The following is a 19,507-nucleotide window of genomic DNA, read 5'->3' as shown; positions in this document are numbered from 1 at the left end:
TCTAAACAGAACAAGTGCACGAATGCACAGCATCAGCGCTCAGTGCCCGCTGCTGCGAGGACGGGCTGGGGAGGGAAGGGGGAGCCGTGCGTGGGGTCGCAGCTGCCCCCAGAGCGTGTCTGTGCGTCTCTGACCACTCCACGTGACTGTGTCCGGGGGGCCTCTGTGCCCCCATGGGAGCCCGCAGGGGCTGTGAGAGGGGCCTGAATGAGCACCTGTGGGCCTGAAGGGTGGTCACAGCCCCAGGGGCAGCACAAGGCCAGGAGATGCAGACACCTGTCCCCCGCCCCGAGTGGGCTCAGCACCAGATCCAGCCCATAGCAGGCACCCTCTTGTGCAGACAGGGCGGGGCTGGCAGAGCAGCCGAAGCCTGACTCCAGGACACCTTGGACACCTCCTCAACGTGGACAGGACGCAGGGCCTGGGAGACACAGGTCTGTGGCACCGGAACAGAGCTGACTTGATCTCTGAGCAGAATCGGCCCCTGGTTCCCTAACTCCGCCCCCCTCCAAACCTGGCGTGTCCTCCAAGGACCACCCTGACCTGAGCCCCGTAGCGAAGCCTCAGCCGCTCCCGGATGAGCAGCCCTTTGACCAGCAGCTTCCAGTTCCCCAGAGCCCGCTTCTCCCTTTTCTGCAAAAGCAAACAGAATGGAAAACACTGTGCACTGCCGTTTCAGGAACATAAAGATACAGGTAATGCTTCAGGTTAAAACAGTTTCTCAACCATACCAGGTGTGATTCATAAAGTGCTACACATGAAAGGCACCAAAACCAAAAACCTCTTAATTGTTACCAACTCTCAAGTGTTTAGTGGAGGAGGGGGTCCGGGACCTGGACCACGGGCAGCTCCCTTTAACAGAGGTGGGTGTCGGCAGCAGGGGTAGCGGGCCCCAGAGCCGGGATCCAGGCAGACAGTGGACAGAGACAGGGTTCTGAGGGGCAGGCAGGTCGTTGCTCAATGCTGCCTCCCAGGAAGAAAGAGCCAGAAAGAGGGCTGAGCCCGGGCTCTCCCCTTCTCTTACACGTGGAGTGAGGGAGGCTGGAGGGAACACCAGCTCCGCTGTGTGTGCTTCCCCACCTTTCTGCTTCCCCCTCCTGGCCCCTCCCAGGCCCTGCCTGCTCACCTCCTTCTCCTTCTTCTCAATGAGCGCCTGCTCGTTCTCCCAGGCGGCCAGGAGCACATCTTTATATTCTTCACAGATTATGTAGCCATCGGTTCTGTGGGGATCAACACAGATGGTCTCTCGAGTCTGGGCCTGCTCTGGCCTCTCCACTCCCCTCCGTGGGGGACAGTGGGCTGCTCCTAAGCACTTGGGGCCCTGAAGTACTTCCAGGGTCAGCAGTCCACAATCCCGGCCACAGCTGCTGGCTGACACCACCCATGCAGAAGGCAGGCCCGTGGACCCCAGGCTATGTCCTCTTCCCCAGCCCCTCCCCACCCCCACTGCAGGGCAGGACAGAGGTCACCAACCAGGAAGGATGCTGACCCTATTCAGTCACCCTGACCACCCCCAGAACACTGTTAATCCACATCGTTAGGATGCTGGTTTCGCAGCTTTCACTGGTTTTGCAGCCTCTGGTTGGAAGCCAGAGTAAAAGTATAAAACATCGAGGGTTAAGGCTGATTTTGCAAATCCAGAGTAAAACCTTAGGGCTTCCCTGGTGGCGCAGTGGTTGAGAGTCCGCCTGCTGATGCAGGGGACACGGGTTCGTGCCCCGGTCTGGGAAGATCCCACGTGCTGCGGAGCGGCTGGGCCCGTGAGCCATGGCCGCTGAGCCTGTGCGTCCGGAGCCTGTGCTCCGCAACAGGAGAGACCACAACAGTGAGAGGCCCGCGTACCGCAAAAAATAAATAAATAAATAAGAGCCACTGGGCCTCAACCCCTGCCAGCCCCACACCAACCTCCCGCCCCTTCTCCATAACTTCCCCCCACCCCTTCTGGCCTCCACGGGAGGCCCCTCACGCACATGGGATGGGAGTAGCCTTTGTGGAAATCGAAGCCCGTAACGGCCTGGGCACAGTCAATGTTCAGCTTTCGGGCCACGCGGTGCAAGTTGGGCAGGTTCAGCTGGACGCAGCCGACAGGCATCATGCCGGGCAGGAAGAGGTACACATTGCCAAATTCGTTCCGGGGGACCTGCGGAGGGTGGCACACTGGGTCCGGCGGCCACAGAGGGAGGTGGCCTGGTACCGACTGAGCGTGGCCCTTACCTACCAGGTGGCCTGGTACCACTGAGCGCGGCCCTTACCTTCCCGTCCACAGCCACTGGCGGCTGGTACTCCTCGGTCTGCCACTTGCCAAACAGGCCCAGGTCATTGTAGTCCTGCAGTTGCGGCTCAGCCAGGCGGGCTCTCCGGGCCCGGTTGGAATAGCCTTTTACAACCTACACCCGAGGGGACAGCCACAGTTAATAACAAAGGCAACCACTTCCTGAGCATTCACTGTACACCGGGCACTGTTCTCAGTGCTTCTGTGTATTGATTAATCTTTTCAACAAACCCAGGAAGTAGAGTCCATTATCGCCTCCATCTTACAGCAGCCTAGGAGGTGTAAACAGTTCACCTACAGTCACACAGCTTGTAGAGCGTGTGTCTTGAACAGCTATGCTGTGCTTGGTGTCCATCACTGAAGGGGAAATTGGGACTCAGAGATGTTCCTGTGGCCGGTGAGTGACGGGGCCTGCTTTTGGCAGTGACTGGCTCCCCGTGCCTCAGCCCCTTCCCACCAACCAGAGGCCCCTGCACCCTGGCCCAGCTCCCTGGGTCTCACAATGCGAAGGGCTCCTCCGAGGGATCTGACAAAGAAAAGCGACTGTGTCTCATGACTGGCCACCGTCCTCCGCCGGCTGAAGCGGGCCCTATGTCCCGTGACAGCCTGTGTGGTCTGCACTGAATTCATGCGTCTGTGGGCAGCTGACCGGCTAGAGAGGGAATGAGGCATTGGGGCTGCACGCTGCCATCTCACTAGCTCTGGCCTTGGACAGGTTTCCCTTTCTGAGCTCCTGTTTTTTCATCTGTACAACGGGCATCCTGATGCTAACTCCTGTGAGACTCAGCAAAGATCACATACATGCAAAATGAAGGGACAGTGAGGGCGGGTGGGCCTGTCCACGCCAGGCAGGGCTCCGGCCTCCCAGAACAAATGGGTGACATGGTTCTGACCCACAAGGCCAAGGTTCTGACCCACAACACCGGGGCTTGGAGGGCTGCTTGCTGGCCTAGATTTCCTGTGCGCTCGGGAAGGCCCATCTCTTACAAGGTCCTCAGTAAAGATGCTCTTCTCCTCTGATCCTCTCAAGCCAGAACAGTCTGTCCCCACGCGTGCGCGGCAGCCCACAGTCCCGCGGCTGTTACCTTGTAGGGCACTTCTCCAAGCCTCACCACTCGGGCCTGTTTCAGCCACGTGTCCTTGGAGTGCAGGGTGTGCACGCAGTCCCTAAGGAGCCAACGGGAGACAAGACAGGGTTCACGCCCACTGAAGCACCCCGTGCCCAGTAGCCCGCAGGGCCCAGCTGCCTCCTCTGGCCCGCCAGGAGAAGGGGGAGCTCGGCCCTGGAGCGTCTCCCGGGGCACCAGGGGCCTGCGTCAGGCCCACGGTTAACAGGCACCTGCTGTCTCGCAGGGGGATGCATCCACTCACAAATCCCAAACTAAATGGCTTCCCGTGGTGCCTTCCCCCTCCTCCCGCCGAAGGGCCCAGCAGCCGGGGGCGGGGGAAAAGCCAAGCAGCACAGGTGCAAGCCCCCCAGGGTCTGGTCTGCTCCTGAATACCAGAGACGGGGAGGGAGGGGCGAGTGTCCAGAGAAGGGGTGGGGAAGCCAGAAGACAACAACACGGAGACTACAGTAAGCTGACAAAGTACACAGGTTAGGATGAATGCACACAGAGCAATCGATTCCACCTGGCTCTGGCTTTGCTCTCCTTCCAGAGCTTAGAGCCACACCCTGCCTCACATTCCAGCTGCTTCCTGCTGAGCCTTCAGCAAGGCCCGCCCTTCAGTAGGGCTCCAAGGAGCAGGGGCACTAAGCTCCCTGTGGTGCGGACATCCGGCCCTTTGCCTGCCCCCGGGCTGAGGCTGACGTCCAGCACAGTGCACCGGACAGGGTCACACCTCCTCTGTGCCCCTTCCTAGCGGGGTGACCCCCGATCCATCAGGAACGGTGAGTGCTGCCTCCCTGCCTCACAAGCTGCTGGCGGGACCAGAGCCAAGGGCTCCGCACGCGTACCCACCGCAGGGGCACATCTCTGCCTGAAAGAGTGACTGTCACAGTCGTGGTCTTCCGGGAGGAGCGGAGAAGGGGCAAGCAGGTGGGCATCGTCTGGACATTCATAAGGATAGCAGAGGGAAGTGGGCACAGACAGCCCGTTCAGAATAAATCTCAGCTTCTAACCACTTTACATCTATTAGGACACTACTCAAGAAACAAAACAAGAACTGGCGAGAATGTAGAGACAGTGCGACCTTCATGCTCTGCTGGGGGACATAAAATGATGCAGCCACTGCAGAAAACAGTGCGGAGGTTCTTTACAAAGTTAAACAATCATCATGTGATGCAGAAATCCTACTTCTGGGCATATACATCCAAAAGGACTGAAAGCAGGGTCTCAAGAGATGTCTGTGCACCCATGTTCATAGCAGCACTAAAAGCAACAGCCAGAAGGGGAAGCAACACAAGTGTCCATCAATGCATGCCATGGATGCCAGTCACAAAAGGACAAATGCTGTAGGATCCACTTCTATGAGCTGCCTGGAGGAGTCAGATTCATAGAGACAAAGTAGAGGGTGGTTACCAGGGCCTGGGTGGGGGGAGGGGGGTTAGTGTTGATGGGGACAGTTTGGGAAGACAGAAAAGTTCTGCAGATGGTGGTGATGGCTGCACAACAATGTGAATGTACTTAGTACTACTGGACTCTTAAAGCGGTTACATGGTAAATTTCGTTCTGTATATTTTATTACATTAAAAACAGGAAAAGTCTGCCTCGAAAGCTTTCTCCAGGCAGGGACCCCCTTCCCACCAGATGTCCCCTGCACGTGAGGACACCTGTGCTGTATCCTCCATTGAGGTCGCCAGGCCCTGGACGCTGACTGTCGGCAGCTGGGCCCCTGACCAGCCAGGGGACAGAAAGCTCCCACAGTGACCCTAACCGGAGGGTCAGGGATGACTCCCTTCGGGGCTGAGCTGCAGGAAGTAGCTCTCAGGCAGAGGACTTGAGCCACCTACTCCTGTGAGTTTCCCTAAGTTTCCTTTTCTGTCTTCCTTTTCTCATTTATTAAGAACATCCTCTATTTTGTGGTCTTGCATCTTGGTCTTGGTCTTTTTAAAGTTTCTAAAAATCACTTATTTCCTTTCTATTAACATTTCTTCCATTTCTTCCATTGTTAATGCTGACTCACCTTAAGTTTATTACATTTTTTCTCAGTTTTAACTTTGTATATATTTTGTTTTCTATGCTGTTCCCTTCCCCCCCTTCTTTGGCAATGTTTTTACTGTGGGGAAAAAACACACATAAGATAAAATTTACCCTCTGAACCATTTTCCGAGTCTACAGCTCAGTGGCATCAAGTACATTCATACTGTTATGTAACCGTCACCACCATCATCTCCAGAACTTTCTCCTCTTCCCAAACTGAAACTCTGTCCCCATTAAAATATCTGCTCATTTTAAGTTTCATTATCAAATCCTTTATTCCTTCCTTTTGCATGTTTTTTGACTTCTGTTTTGGGGGGTGTTTTCTTATTACCCCATATAATCCTTATCTGTCCTACGTCTCTTTCCCCCCATAGATTTTCTCCCCCTGCTGATCTTTTTTTTTTTTTTTCTATTTATTTATTTATTTTTTGCGGTACGCGGGCCTCTCACTGTTGTGGCCTCTCCCGTTGTGGAGCACAGGCTCCGGACGCGCAGGCTCAGCGGCCATGGCTCACGGGCCCAGCCGCTCCGCGGCATGTGGGATCTTCCCGGACCAGGGCACGAACCCGTGTCCCCTGCATCGGCAGGCGGACTCTCAACCTCTGCGCCACCAGGGAAGCCCCCTGCTGATCTTGTAATCCCCGTGGTTTTCATTTCCAGGCCGCAACCTCTCTGCCATGCCCCCCGCCCACAAACGGCATGCGCACACCGTGAAGCTCGAACCCCAGCCCGGCGAAGGCTGCTAATCCCAGGCCGCCGGGCGACTCCTCACCTGGAGTAGACAGCCTCTCCGCGGCAGTACCCGAGGATGGCGGCCGTCTCGGGGTAGATGGCCTCGTACTTGAGGAGGTGCCTCTTGAGGGCGTACAGAGGGTGGTTCTTGTACATGCCTATGACGGTGGGCAGAGGCTGGTCCAGGTGCCTCGCCTGAAACTGCAGAGGCCGAGAGACGACGTTGGGCGTGGTGCTCGGAGAGGGAGGGAGGTTGGCGGCGACCCCCGAACTTGCCCAGGTAACTGATGGTGCCGTGGGGCTTTCGGGGCCCCAGGGCCGCCGCACCACGCTGTGACCTGGCGTTCTGTCCCACGGGTTTAGGTGCCTCGGAAGCTCCGCAGGGGCCGGTAATCCTGCAGCTCGCAGCAACAGAAAAGTCAGCCCTACCCTCTGACACCTCGGCCGGCCCGAGCAGAGCCTTCCTCGGGAGGAGGCCTCACCTCAAGTGACACCACAATTCTGTGACACGGGTTCAGCGGCTCGGCTCCCCCGGAAACCAGAATGAGCACTCACACCTTCTCCGTCCACTACGATCAACACATGTTCTCCCCGCCGCCTCAAGGAGCCTAGCTCTTCGCAGGCAAGCCCACTGCTCTCACCTGCATCCCACTCACCAGGTCTCCTGCATTTCCCTGCAGCATCTCTTCAAACCCCGACAGACAAGGGAGGAGCGGCAAGTGGGGAGCAGGAGGGACCCCGCTTGGCCAGCTTGCATGACAAGCCCTTGAACCAGGTCAGTCACAACACGCTCTGCACGACTCCCACGACCCTGTCACCTCTGAGCCACACCCTGAGCGATGCAGTGCAGAGGGACGACTCCCTGCCCCGGGGAAGTGGGAATAATTCTCTAGCAAGTCTGCCCACCCTGCGCTGTGGGCAGCCCTCAAGCCCCCGGCCCTCTTCCGGGCCCACGGCTGTCCCACGACTCAGGGACGCGCTGCTGCTCCAGAAGCCGCCCCCCAGGGTGCCCCTCAACAGACAAGCCATCTCCTCAGCCCTCCTCCTGGGAGCTGAGTGTGCCGGGTCGGGGCAGGGGTGCTGGCGTGCACACCTCTGCGCGTGTGCACGCTGAGAAGGGGGACCAATTATGTTACTGCGTGTTTTCCTCTTTCACTCAGGACTACTTACCTGACGTAAAGCTCCAAATTTATAACTGGGCAATAACTGAAAGTACACAGGCTTTGAAGCCAGAGAAACCTGGGTTCAAATACAGGTTGGCTCATCTCTCAGACTCTAAACGTTTAGCTGGTAAAATTAAGGCTACGATAACCCCAGCTTTGTACTGTTGCTGTGACAATTAATTGAGGTAAAAACACAACACGGGGCTGGGCATCCAGCAGGTGCACGTGCGCAAGGCCTCACCTCCTGGTCCTCCTTCTGCTCCCTCTCCACCAGCGGGCTCCGGTAGGGTCGCAGGGTCTCGGCCCACCACGCGGCATCAACCCGGCACTTTCGGGTCACCGTCATCCAGGCAGGGTCGTACCTCTGTGTGACATCGCGCAAGCAGCCGTCGCTGTCGATGCCCACGATGTAGGTCACAGGCTTGGTGGCATACTGGTAGCAGGTCAGGGGCTGGCCCACTACACCGTGCACACAGTCCACGCACACCCACTTCTCCTCCTGCTCAGAGAACACCTCCAGCCACTGGTCCACACCAGCTGCTCTCCGGCCGTCTGCTTCCTCACCATCCACGGGCATCTTACGCTTGCCTCTCTTACGCTTACTGCTGGAAGCGCTTACAGACGCTTCTGGAAAGCCAGGGGACTGACCGTCGCTTCCACGCTGGGACCTGGACTCCCTCTTGGACCCCACCTTCATCCTCTGAGGGGCGGCGGCCCTCCTCTGCCTTGGAAGGCCTGGCTCAGAATCCTCGTCGGATGGGCGATGGCTGTCCGAGCTGGAGAGCTCAAAGTCAGAGCTGCTGCTGGCCTTGTCACTCCCGCTCTCCTCTTTGTAAGACACCCTGGCGGCCGCCTGCCGCTCCCGGCCCCGCGAACGCCTCTGGGTCCCCTCCGTCTGCCCCCCGGCCTTGCCCTCTTCTTTCCTGCTGGAGGAGGGCTCTCTCCGTTTCTTCCTGGTGGCAGCCGCCTTGCTCCCCTTCGCTTTGTCAGGTGCACTGCCAGTGCCCTCAGAAGACATGTCCTCTCGTCTGCTTCCTCTGCTGGTCTCTGGTTTGCTTGGCTTTCCAGGAACTTGGCTGGAAGTTTCTGAGGAGCCTCCAGGACCCTCTGTGGATCTCTCCTTGGAAGGTTTCTTTCCCTTAAACAGAATAGGAAATTTTTGTGTTTTCTTTTTTTGCTAGTGATGCAATAAAGACTCTGGCATCTAATGGGGCTAAGTCACACTGGAACACCAGCGTACACAAGACATTCCCGGCTCAAACAGTGACAGGCTGGCTACCCTCCAGGATTGTAAGAAAGCAGTCACTAAATTCTGCAGCTCCTTAAATAAGGCCACACTAATTCTTTTCAATACAAAGTGTAGCACAGGGAAAAGAGCACAGGATGTGGAAACAAACCCGGGTTCAAACTCCACTTCTGCTTTCTCATTTTTTATGTGATTCAGATAAATTATGTAACCTCTGAGTCTCAGTTTCCTCAGCAATAGTACTCACCTTGCACATAAGGCATTTTGCAAACAAAGTCACAGCATTAAGAATTCAGAAATTATTAAACTTGACTCCTGGACCGAATTTCGGACAATGCCAGCACCCCAAGGAGCACAGTGTTCAGCCTCCTTGGGTGATGGCAGAGCTCTGAGTCCTCACCGTCCGCTCTCCGCACTGCTGAGGATGACCAGTACCTTTTTATTCTACCATTTACAGAACAGAAACCAGAGCACGAAGGAGCCCAGGCTCTCGCAGGCCCCTCTACGCACGCAAAGCCCGGCTGCTAGATACCCACCCAGGCGCCCAGTCTTCCCAGCACAGGGCCTGTGCCAGGCAGGCTCAGAGGAACCCTGGTCCACGAAGACTGATTTTTAAAAATCGTCTAATGAGCAGATCTGTTTGCTCTAAGTCTCATAATTTCTCACTCCTCCCTGACCAACTACTCTTTTCTCTGAAAGCCCCGGGAACCTCACCTTCGCTGCTGATAACTTCAGAGGAATTGGCTGTAGAGACAGTACAAGTCGGGTAGGGAGATGTAGGGCCCGGAGAATCAGTAAAAATATCTATGATGAAAAAGAACAACATGCTTATCCTCAGGGAAGAATGAAGCATTTGCATAATTCCAAGCTGTTTGTTGTGGTGCCTATTTATAAAAGGGAAACAACCAACTTGTCTAACAGTAGAAGCCTGGAACCCTCAACACTATTAAAATGATGCTGTAGAGATTTATCTTTGTAGAAAAATGGGGAAAGGTAACCATATATTAAAGGAAAATAAATGTTTGCTTTTTAATGAGTTATGTTAATTTTTGTAAGAAAAAATCGTGTCCAGACATAAACATGTATGTGTATTTGGAAAAGCACCCATATTGGGTTATGGGTGTTTATAGGTGTTTGGTTTTTTTCCAGCTTACCTATCTTCTGATTGTTCTGTTTTCAACATGTGTTGTGTTTGTGATAAAACAGTAAAGCAAAATACCACTTCGAGAGAAAAGGCATCATCATCATCAGGCCCGAGAACCCCTCCCGTGCACTCAACCTCCCCAGAGCGAATATTTCAACCAGAGGCTGCAGCTCTAAAAATTCTGTGAACTTGGAAGGATGGGAGCCTCCTCATGGGAATTAACCTCCAAAACAACAACAGTGGGACAGCACGTGAGCAAGATCTTCCCACACAGACCTCCGGGTCCTGGCGTCCTCATGAATCACTACAGTCATCTTCCCTCCTCGGAAAGCAAGAGCAAAAGTCAGAAACAGGAAGGCAGGTTTTCTGTGAAAAGCCAGTTATATTGAAAAAAATAACTACTTTTGCCTTGTTTCTTCTGGAGTTAAAAATGGCGGATGAGAAAACATCAAAGAAACCCAAATTGAGGAACTCTACAAAATTCCTAAAAAGCACTCCTCAGGGGCGCTGGGGTGACAAGATCACTAATGCCTGGACTGCATCCTGGGACAGGAAAAGGGCATCAGTGGGAAAACGTGGAAAACAGAACTCACCCCTACAGTGTGGTGTACAACTGGCACAGTGCACACCATACGAGTGTTGGTTGGCTCCTCACTTTCTCTGTGTGTGGGTGGTGCAGGGGCACAGGTGTAAAAGGCAGGGAAACCGAGCACCAGCAGGCGGCTGAATGATGGTTTAAACCTAGAACCTCCATCCGGAACATCCCCACCTCGTCCTCCTCACAAGACCACAGGGAAGACTGAATAAGGTCAGGTACACGACAGCACTCTGGAAGCGATCTTGTGCCTCACAGAGACGCGTGGTCACCACCTTTCACAAGTACGTCACTGAAGAAAAAATTTAAGTTACAAAACTGTATGACCCCTACACTAAATACAAGGTGAGCCAAGTGAAAAGGACGAATCCTAGAAACATACAAATTACCAAAACTAACTCAAGAGAAAACAGAGACTCTGAGAGACTGAGTCAAAAATCAAGCCCTCCCAATAGAGGGGGATCAAGACAGCAGAGTATGAGGACGTGGAGCTCACCTCCCCCCACAAACACACCAAAAACACATCTACACGAGCAATAACTCCCACAGAAAACTAACTGGAAACTCACAGAAGATCTCCCATAACCAAAGCTGCAAGAAAGATCTCCATGTAATCGGGTAGGATGCAAAAAAGAAAGGTACCAGGTTGGGACCAGCACTCCTGGGAGGGATCTGTCAGGAAGAGAAGGTGTCCGCTTGCCCTGGGGAGTCCCCTTCCTGCTGGGAAGCCCACTGAGACAGACAGGAGGGCTGGAGAAGCCTAGACTCTACTCAAGAGGAGCATGCGGGCTGGCTTGCTAACAACCAGGACAGAGAGACCTGCCCTGGTGGTGGCCACCTCCCCGCACTTCCCAATTCAAAGGGGCGAATGCCCTGGCCCTGCTCACTCCACACCGCGGCCTGGCGTGAGATCAGTGCAGAGACTGGGTCTAGCCGCGCAGAGGCAGACGGGGTGCCTAGGATGTGATCCAGGTGGGACTGTGAAGACTCCCGTCAGTGCACACACAGGGGGGACGGGGCACGCTGGGAAGACAGTGTCAGCGCATGCCACACGTGGCACCTCAACAAGGTGCAGCAGCTAAGCAGTGAATTTCACGTAGAACCTACAAGATGCTGCCACGAGAAACTCGCTTCATGGCAAAAGACGCACACAGACTGAAAGCAAAGTATGAAAAATATTTCATGCAAATGGAAACAACAAGCAAGCGGGCACAGCAATACTTAACAAAAGACAAAGCAGACTTCAAAACAAAGACCATACAGAAAGACAAAGAAGGACATTACATAACAATAAAGGCATCAATACAACAGCGTATTACACTTGTTAACATATACGTTTCCAATACAGGAGCACCTAATTATATAAAACAAATATTAACAGACGTAAAAGGAGAAATTCACAGGAATACAATAACAATAGAGGACTATAACATCCCACCTACATCAATGAACAGATCATCCAGACAGAAAATCAGTATGGCAACAGAGGTCCTAAATGACACAATGGACCAACTGTACTTAATAGATATCTACAGGACACTAAATAAGAAAAACACCAAATATACATTCTTTTCAAGCCAGCAAGGAACATTCTCACGGATAGACACATACTTGGTCACAAAACAAGCCTCAACAAGTTTAAGAGGACAGAAATATTTTCAAGCATCTTTTCTCACCACAACGGTAAGAAACTAGAAATCAACCATAGAAAGGAAAACAGGAAAAGAACAAACACATGGAGACTAAACAACATGTTACTAAAAAGCAAGTGGGTTGATGATGAAATCAAAGAGGAGATCAGAAATATCTTGAGACAAATGAAAATAGAAACACAATCTTACAAAATCTATGGGATGCAGCAAAAGCAGTTCTAAGAGGGAAGCGCATAGCAATACAGGCCTTCCACAAAAACAAGAAAAATCTCAAACAAGATAACCTACCACCTAAAAGAATGAGAAAAAGAAGGACAAACAAAACCCAAAGTCAGCAGAAGGAAGAAATAATAAAGATCAGAGAGGAAATAAAAGACATCAAAAAAGCAATAGAAAAGATCAATAAAACCAAGAGCTGTTTTTGTTTTTAAGATAAACCAAATTGATAAACCTCTAGCGAGGTTCACCAACAAGAAGAGAGAGAGGACCCAAATAAACAAAATAAGAAATAAAAGAGAAACAACTGAAACCACAGAAAAACAAAAAATCATGAAAGAATACAAACAGTTATATGCCAACAAATTGGACAACCTAGAACAAGTAAACAAGTTTCTAGAAACATACAGCCTGTCAAAACTGAGTCAAGAAGAAACAATTTGAACAGACCATTCACTGGAAGTGAAATACAACCTATAATTTAAAAAACTCCCTGCAAACAAAAGTCCAGTACCAGAGAGCTTCACTAGGGAATTCTACCAAACATACAAAAAGACAAAAACAAAAACTTAAATCTATCCTTCTCAAACTATTCCAAAAAAATGAAGAGGAGGGAACACTCCGAAATTCATACTATGAAACCACCATTACCCTGATACCAAAACCAGACAAAGACACTTACAACCCCAAATCTTTGATGAATATAGATGCAAAAATTCTCAACAAAGTATTAGCAAACTGAATCCAACAATACATACTAAGGATACCACACTCAAGTTGGATTCACTCCAGGGTTGCAAGGATGGTTCAAAATATGTAAATCAATCAATGTGATACACCACATTAACAAAAGAATAGATAAAAATCACATGATCATCTCAATAAATGCAGAAAAAGCATTTGACAAAATTCAACAACGATTCATGATAAAAATTCTCACCAAAGTGGGTACAGAGGGGACATAACTCAACATGATAAAAGCCGACCATGTCAAATCCACAGCCAACATAATACGCAACAGTGAAAAACTGAAGGCTTTCCCAATAAATTCAGGAACTAGACAGGGATGTCCACCCTTGCTGCTTCTATTTAACATAATATTGTAAGTCCTAGCTACAAGAAAAAGAAATAAAAGGCATCCAAATTGGAAGGGAAAAGGTAAAACTATCACTATTTGCAGATGACATTATATTCTATATAGAGAACTCTAAAGTTTCCACATAAAAACTATTAGAACTAATAAATGAATTCAGCAAGGCAGCAGGATGTAAGATTAATATACGGAAATGTACTGTGTTTCTATACACTAACAATGAAATAATCAGACAGAGAAAGTAAAAAAAGCAATCGTGTTTATTAAAATTGCATCCCCCCCCCCAAAAAAAACACAAAACACAAAACCTAGGAATAAACTTAACCAAGGAAGTAAAAAGATCTATTTGCTAAAACCATAAAACACTGATTAAGGGAACTGAAGATGATTCAAAGAAATGGAAAGATATCCCATGCTCTTGGATTGGAAGAATTAATATTGTTAACATGAACATACTACCCAAAGCAACCTACAGATTTAATGCAATCCCTATCAAAATACCCATGACATTTTTCACAGAACTAGAATAAATAATCCTAAAACTTATATGGAACCACAAAAGACCCAGAACTGCCAAAGCAACCCTGAGGAAAAAGAACAAAGCTGGAGGCATAACCTTTCCAGACTTTATACTATACTACTATACTACAAAGCTATAGTAAACAAAACAGTGTGGTGTTGGCATAGAAACAGACATATAAATCAAAGGAACAGAATAAAGAGCCCAGAAATAAACCCACACACGTATGGTCAACTAATCTATGACATAGGAGGCAAGAATATACAATGGAGAAAAGACAGTTTCTTCAACAAGTGTTGCTGGGAAAATTGGACAGCTACATGTAAAACAATGAGATTAGAACATTCCCTCACACCACATACAAGAATAAATTCAAAATGGCTTAAAGACCTAAATGTAAGATCTGAAACCATAAAACTCCTAGAAGAGGGCTTCCCTGGTGGTGCAGTGGTTGAGAATCTGCCTGCCAATGCAGGGGACACAGGTTCGAGCCCTGGTCTGGGAAGATCCCACATGCCGCGGAGCAACTAGGCCCGTGAGCCACAACTACTGAGCCTGCGCGTCTGGAGCTTGTGCTCCGCAACAAGAGAGGCCGCGACAGTGAGAGGCCCGCGCACCGCGATGAAGAGCGGCCCCCACTCGCTGCAACTAGAGAAAGCCCACGCACAGAAATGAAGACCCAACACAGACATAAATAAATAAATAAATAAATAAATAAAAATTTAAAAAAAACCCACAACTCCTAGAAGAGAACATAGGCGGAACACTCTGACATAAATTGTAGCAATATTTTCTTGAATCAGTCTTCTAAGGCAAAATAAATAAAAGCAAAAATAAACAAATGGGACCTAATTAAACTTAAAAGGCTTTACACAACAAAGGAAACCATTAACAAAATGAAAAGACAACCTACTGAATGGGAGAAAATGTTTGCAAATGATGAGACTGACAAGGGTTAATATCCAAAATATACAAACAGCTCACACAGCTCAATAACAAAAAAAACCAAACAACCTGGGCTTCCCTGGTGGCGCAGTGGTTGAGAGTCCGCCTGCCGATGCAGGGGACACAGTTTCGTGCCCCGGTCCAGGAAGATCCCACATGCCGCGGAACGGCTGGGCCCATGAGCCATGGTCACTGAGCCTGCGCGTCCAGAGCCTGTGCTCCGCAACGGGAGAGGCCACAACAGTGAGAGGCCCGCGTACCGCAAAACAAAAAAAAACAAACAACCCAATCAAACAATGGGCAGAAGACATACGGATGGCTAACAGGCACATGAAAAGATACTCTACATTGCTAATTATTAGAGAAATGCAAATCAAAACCACAATCAGCTATCACCTCACACCTGTCAGAATGGCTATCATCAAAAAGCCTACAAATAACAAATGTTGGAGAGGATGTGGAGAAAAGGGAATCCCCGAACACTGGTGGTAAGAATTTAAATTGGTGCAGCCATTATGAAAAACAGTATGAAAGTTCCTTAAAAAACTAAAAATAGAACTATCATATGACCCAGCAATTCCACTCCTGGGTATATCTGGAAAAAAAACCTCTAATCCAAAAAGATAACATGCACCCCAGTGAACATAGCAGCACTATTTACAATACTCAAGACATGGAAGGAACCCCAGTACCCATCAACAGATGACTGGATTAAAAAGATGTGGTATATACATACAATGGAATATTACTCAACCACAAAAAACAATAAAATGCTTTGCAGCAACATGGATGAACCTAGAGAATATTATGCTTCGTGAAATAAGTCAGACAGAGAAAGACAAATATGGTAATGATATTACTTATACGTAGAACCAAAAAAAAAAAAAAATACAAATGACAGTATATGCAAAGCAGAAACAGAGTCACAGATATAGAAAACAAACTTGTGGTTACCAAGGGGGAGTGAGAAGAGGAAAGGGACAAATTAGGGTATGGAATTAACAGATACAAACTACTATACATAAAATAGATAAGCAACAAGGATTTGCTGTATAGCACAGGGAATTATACCCATTATCTTGTAATAAGCTATAATGGAATATAATCTGCAAAAAACACTAAATCACTATGCTGTAATCTGAAACTAACACAATATTGTAAATCAACTATACTTCAATCAATCAATCAACAGAAAATCCATGAATGCAATGCACTACGTTAGTAGAATGAAGGGGAGAAAAATCACAAAATCATCTCATTTGACACAGAAAAAGCATCTGACAGAATCCAAAGCACTTTCATGATTAAAACACATTCAGAAAACTAGAAATACGGAACTTCTTCAACATGATAAAGAATGTATATGAAAATCCACAACTACCAAGATACTCAGTCATGAAAGAGTGAAAAGCTTTCCCTCCCAATATCAAGAACCAGACAAGATGCCTGCTTTTGTCACTGCTATTGTACACTGTGCTGGAAGTTCTAGCCAGAGCAACTGGACAAGAACAAGAAACAAAAGGCATCCAAACTGGAAAAGAAGAAGTAAAACTAACTCTATTCACAGAGGTCAAGATCTTATATATAGAAAATCCCAAAGAATGCACAAGAAACTGTTAAATGAACTCAGCAAAGCTGCAAGGTATAAGATCAACACAATCAGCCGTTTTTTTAATACACCATCACTGAACAATCTGAGAAGGAAATTAAGAAAACAATACCATTTACAACAGCATCGAAAAGAATAACATACCTAGAAAAAACCAAGGATATGAAAGACAGGTACACTGAAAACTACAAAATACAACTAAAAGAAATTTAAAAAGCAAATAAAAGGAAAAAGCCATGTTTACAGACTTAATATTGACTAGATAGCAATGCTGCCCTAATCAATGTACAGAATCAATGCAAACCCTATCAATACTCCAATGGCCTTTTTTTTTTTTTTTTTCGCGGTACGCGGGCCTCTCACTGTTGTGGCCTCTCCCATTGCAGAGCACAGGCTCCGGACGCGCAGGCTCAGCGGCCCAGCCGCTCCACGGCATGTGGGATCTTCCTGGACTGGGGCATGAACCCATGTCCCCTGCATTGGCAGGCGGACTCTCAACCACTTGTGCCACCAGGGAAGCCCCTCCAATGGCCTTTTTTGCAGAAATGGAAAAGCAGACCATCAGTTTCACATGAAACTGCACAGGGCCCCACATAGCCAAAATGGCATTATGAGGTTGTACTCATACTTCTGATTTCAAAACTTACTACAGATTCACAGTAATCAAAACAGTGTGGCACTGGCATAAGGACAGACATGTAGACCAATGGAATAGAACAGACAGCCCAGAAATTAACCCAAGTGTCTATGGCCAATTGATTTCTGATAAGTGTGCCAAGACCATTCATCCCCATTGAAAAACTTCCAATAAATAGTGAAAATAATACAACAAATACAATGAATAGTTGAAAGACTAGTCTCTTCAAGAAACGGTGCTGGGACCACTGGATATCCATGTGCAAAAATAATGAAGTTGAACACCTACCTTACATCATATAAAAACATTAACTCAAAATGGATGAAAGACCTAAATGTAAGAGCTAAAACTGTAAAACTCTTAGAAGGAAACACAGGAGGAAATCTTCATGATCTGGGATTTGGCAATGAATTCTTGATATGACACCAAAAGTACAAGAAACAAAAGAGGACTTCCCTGGTGGCACAGTGGTTAAGAATCTGCCTGCCAGTGCAGGGGACACGGGTTCGAGCCCAGGTCTGGGAAGATCCCACATGCCGCGGAGCAACTAAGTATGTGTGCCACAACTACTGAAGCCCGCACACCTACAGCCCGTGCTCCGCAACAAGAGAAGCCACCGCATTAAGAAACCCGCGCACCGCAACGAAGAGTAGCCCCCACTCGCCGCAACTAGAGAAAGCTCACGCACAGCAACCAAGACCCAATGCAGCCAAAAATAAAATAATTTAAAAAAAAAAGAAAAATAGAAAATTGGACTTTGTCAGAATTAAAACTTTTGTGCATCAAAGGACTTCATGAAGAAAGTAAAAAGACAACCTACAGAATGGGAGAAAATATTTGCAAAGCATATATCTGATAGGCGTCTGGTAACCGAAATATATAAAGAACTCTTACAACTCAATAACAAAGACAAAGAACCCAATTTTAAATGGGCAAAGGACCTGAACAGACATTTCTCCGAAGAAGATAAACAAATGGCCAATACGCATATGAAAAGACATTAACCCATCATTAATCATCGGGAAAATGCAGACCAAAGCCACAGTGAGTACCACTTCACACCTGTAAGGATGACTATAATCCAAAAAATGGAAAATAACAAGTGTTCGTGATGATCTGGAGAAACTGGAATCCTTGTACTTTGCTGGTGAGAAGGTAAGATGGTGCAGCTGCTATGTAAAACAGTTTGGCACACCATTACCATATGACCCAGCAACTCTACTTCTAGGTATATACCCGAAAGAACTGAAAACAAGTACCCAAATAAATATATGTACACACAATGTTTATAGCAGTACTCTTCACAACAGCCAAAAGATGGAAAACAACCTAAACGCCCATCAATTGATGAATGGATAAGTGAAATGTGGTCTGTCCATACAATGGAATATTATTCACCATAAAAAGGAATGAAGTTGATACATGTTACAAACGTGAATGAACCTTGAAAGCATGCTAAGTCAAAGAAGCCAGACACAAAAGGTCATATGTAGTCGTCCCTCGGTTATCTTTGGGGATTGGTTCCAGGACCCCGCCGGACACCAAAATCCGCAGATGCTTAAGTCCCTTATACAAAATGGCAGAGTACAGCTGGCGCTCCCTCTATCCTTGGGTTCTGCATCTGCGGATTCAACCAACTGCAGATATAAATCTGGTTGGCAGTCGGCTGAATCCGTCAATGTGGAACCTGCAGATAAGGAATGCTGACTGTACTGTGATTTCTTTTATATGGAATATCCAAAATATGTAAATCCATAGAGAGAGAATGCAAATGGGTGGCTGCCAGATACTTGGGGAGGTGGGAAAAGGAGCAAGAATGGGAGTGACTGTGTAATAGGTACAGGGTCTCCTCCTGGGATAGTAAGAGTGTTTTGGAAATAGATAGAGGTGGTGGATGCACAACACTGAAAATGCACCGAGTATCACTGAATTGTTTACTTCTTTAAAAAAAACTATTTCTTTGCTTAATAAAACTACACAAACAAAACAGTACATGCACAGATATACGTGGGAACAAAGTCTGGGAGGATGACACTGAAATACGAGTGTTTTTCTCTGGGTGGTGATATCACCACACAATTACTGTCCAGATACCCACACTTTTTCAAGCCAAATTGGAAGAGACGTAAGATGCCAGTCATTTGGTCTCTAAAGATACAAAAAGTCTCTTTCCCTAAACGGAATCTGAAGTTCAGACACAAGTATATGCACCAACAGAAATCTTCCAGGGATAAAACCACATTTCTACCTATTTTTGTTTTATTGAGACAGAGCCTTACCTAAGGGTATTTTAAGCATGCGACAAAGCCTGTCTACACACAAACTCTTCGCCAAGACTCCTTTTGGACAGAACCCTACTCACTGCACAGCCACCTGCCAGCATCTTCACCCAGCTTGGAAGGTAAGGAAACACTTTCTTAAGGATTTCAGCAGCCAATTTGAAAAAACATTTCCTTGGGACTTTTAAACACGATTTTTGACTACTGTAAACAATTCGAGGGCAGCTGACCAAAAATTAAGTGCTTTAATACACCAGGACA

The 19,507-nt window shown here is 48.2% G+C and overlaps 1 protein-coding gene across 2 annotated transcripts in view; it reads right to left on the bottom strand.

The window, feature by feature from the left end:
* Window positions 1–19,507, bottom strand: part of XPC (XPC complex subunit, DNA damage recognition and repair factor) — a 35,378-nt gene that overhangs the window by 839 nt on the left and 15,032 nt on the right. For both annotated transcript variants that reach the window (XM_067755597.1, XM_067755596.1), the window contains exons 8-15: window positions 9,271–9,360; window positions 7,552–8,448; window positions 6,188–6,348; window positions 3,358–3,439; window positions 2,253–2,387; window positions 1,971–2,140; window positions 1,127–1,220; window positions 544–633 (exon numbers count right to left, since the gene is read on the bottom strand). In XM_067755597.1, coding sequence (XP_067611698.1) covers window positions 544–633; window positions 1,127–1,220; window positions 1,971–2,140; window positions 2,253–2,387; window positions 3,358–3,439; window positions 6,188–6,348; window positions 7,552–8,448; window positions 9,271–9,360 — 1,719 coding nt within the window. The remainder of the gene's footprint in view (window positions 1–543; window positions 634–1,126; window positions 1,221–1,970; window positions 2,141–2,252; window positions 2,388–3,357; window positions 3,440–6,187; window positions 6,349–7,551; window positions 8,449–9,270; window positions 9,361–19,507) is intronic.

Source organism: Pseudorca crassidens, chromosome 10 (genome assembly GCF_039906515.1).
Source record: "Pseudorca crassidens isolate mPseCra1 chromosome 10, mPseCra1.hap1, whole genome shotgun sequence".
Classification (NCBI taxonomy): domain Eukaryota; kingdom Metazoa; phylum Chordata; class Mammalia; order Artiodactyla; family Delphinidae; genus Pseudorca; species Pseudorca crassidens.
Note: the sequence above shows the minus strand (reverse complement) of the source record. Positions and strands in the feature narration are given on the sequence as shown.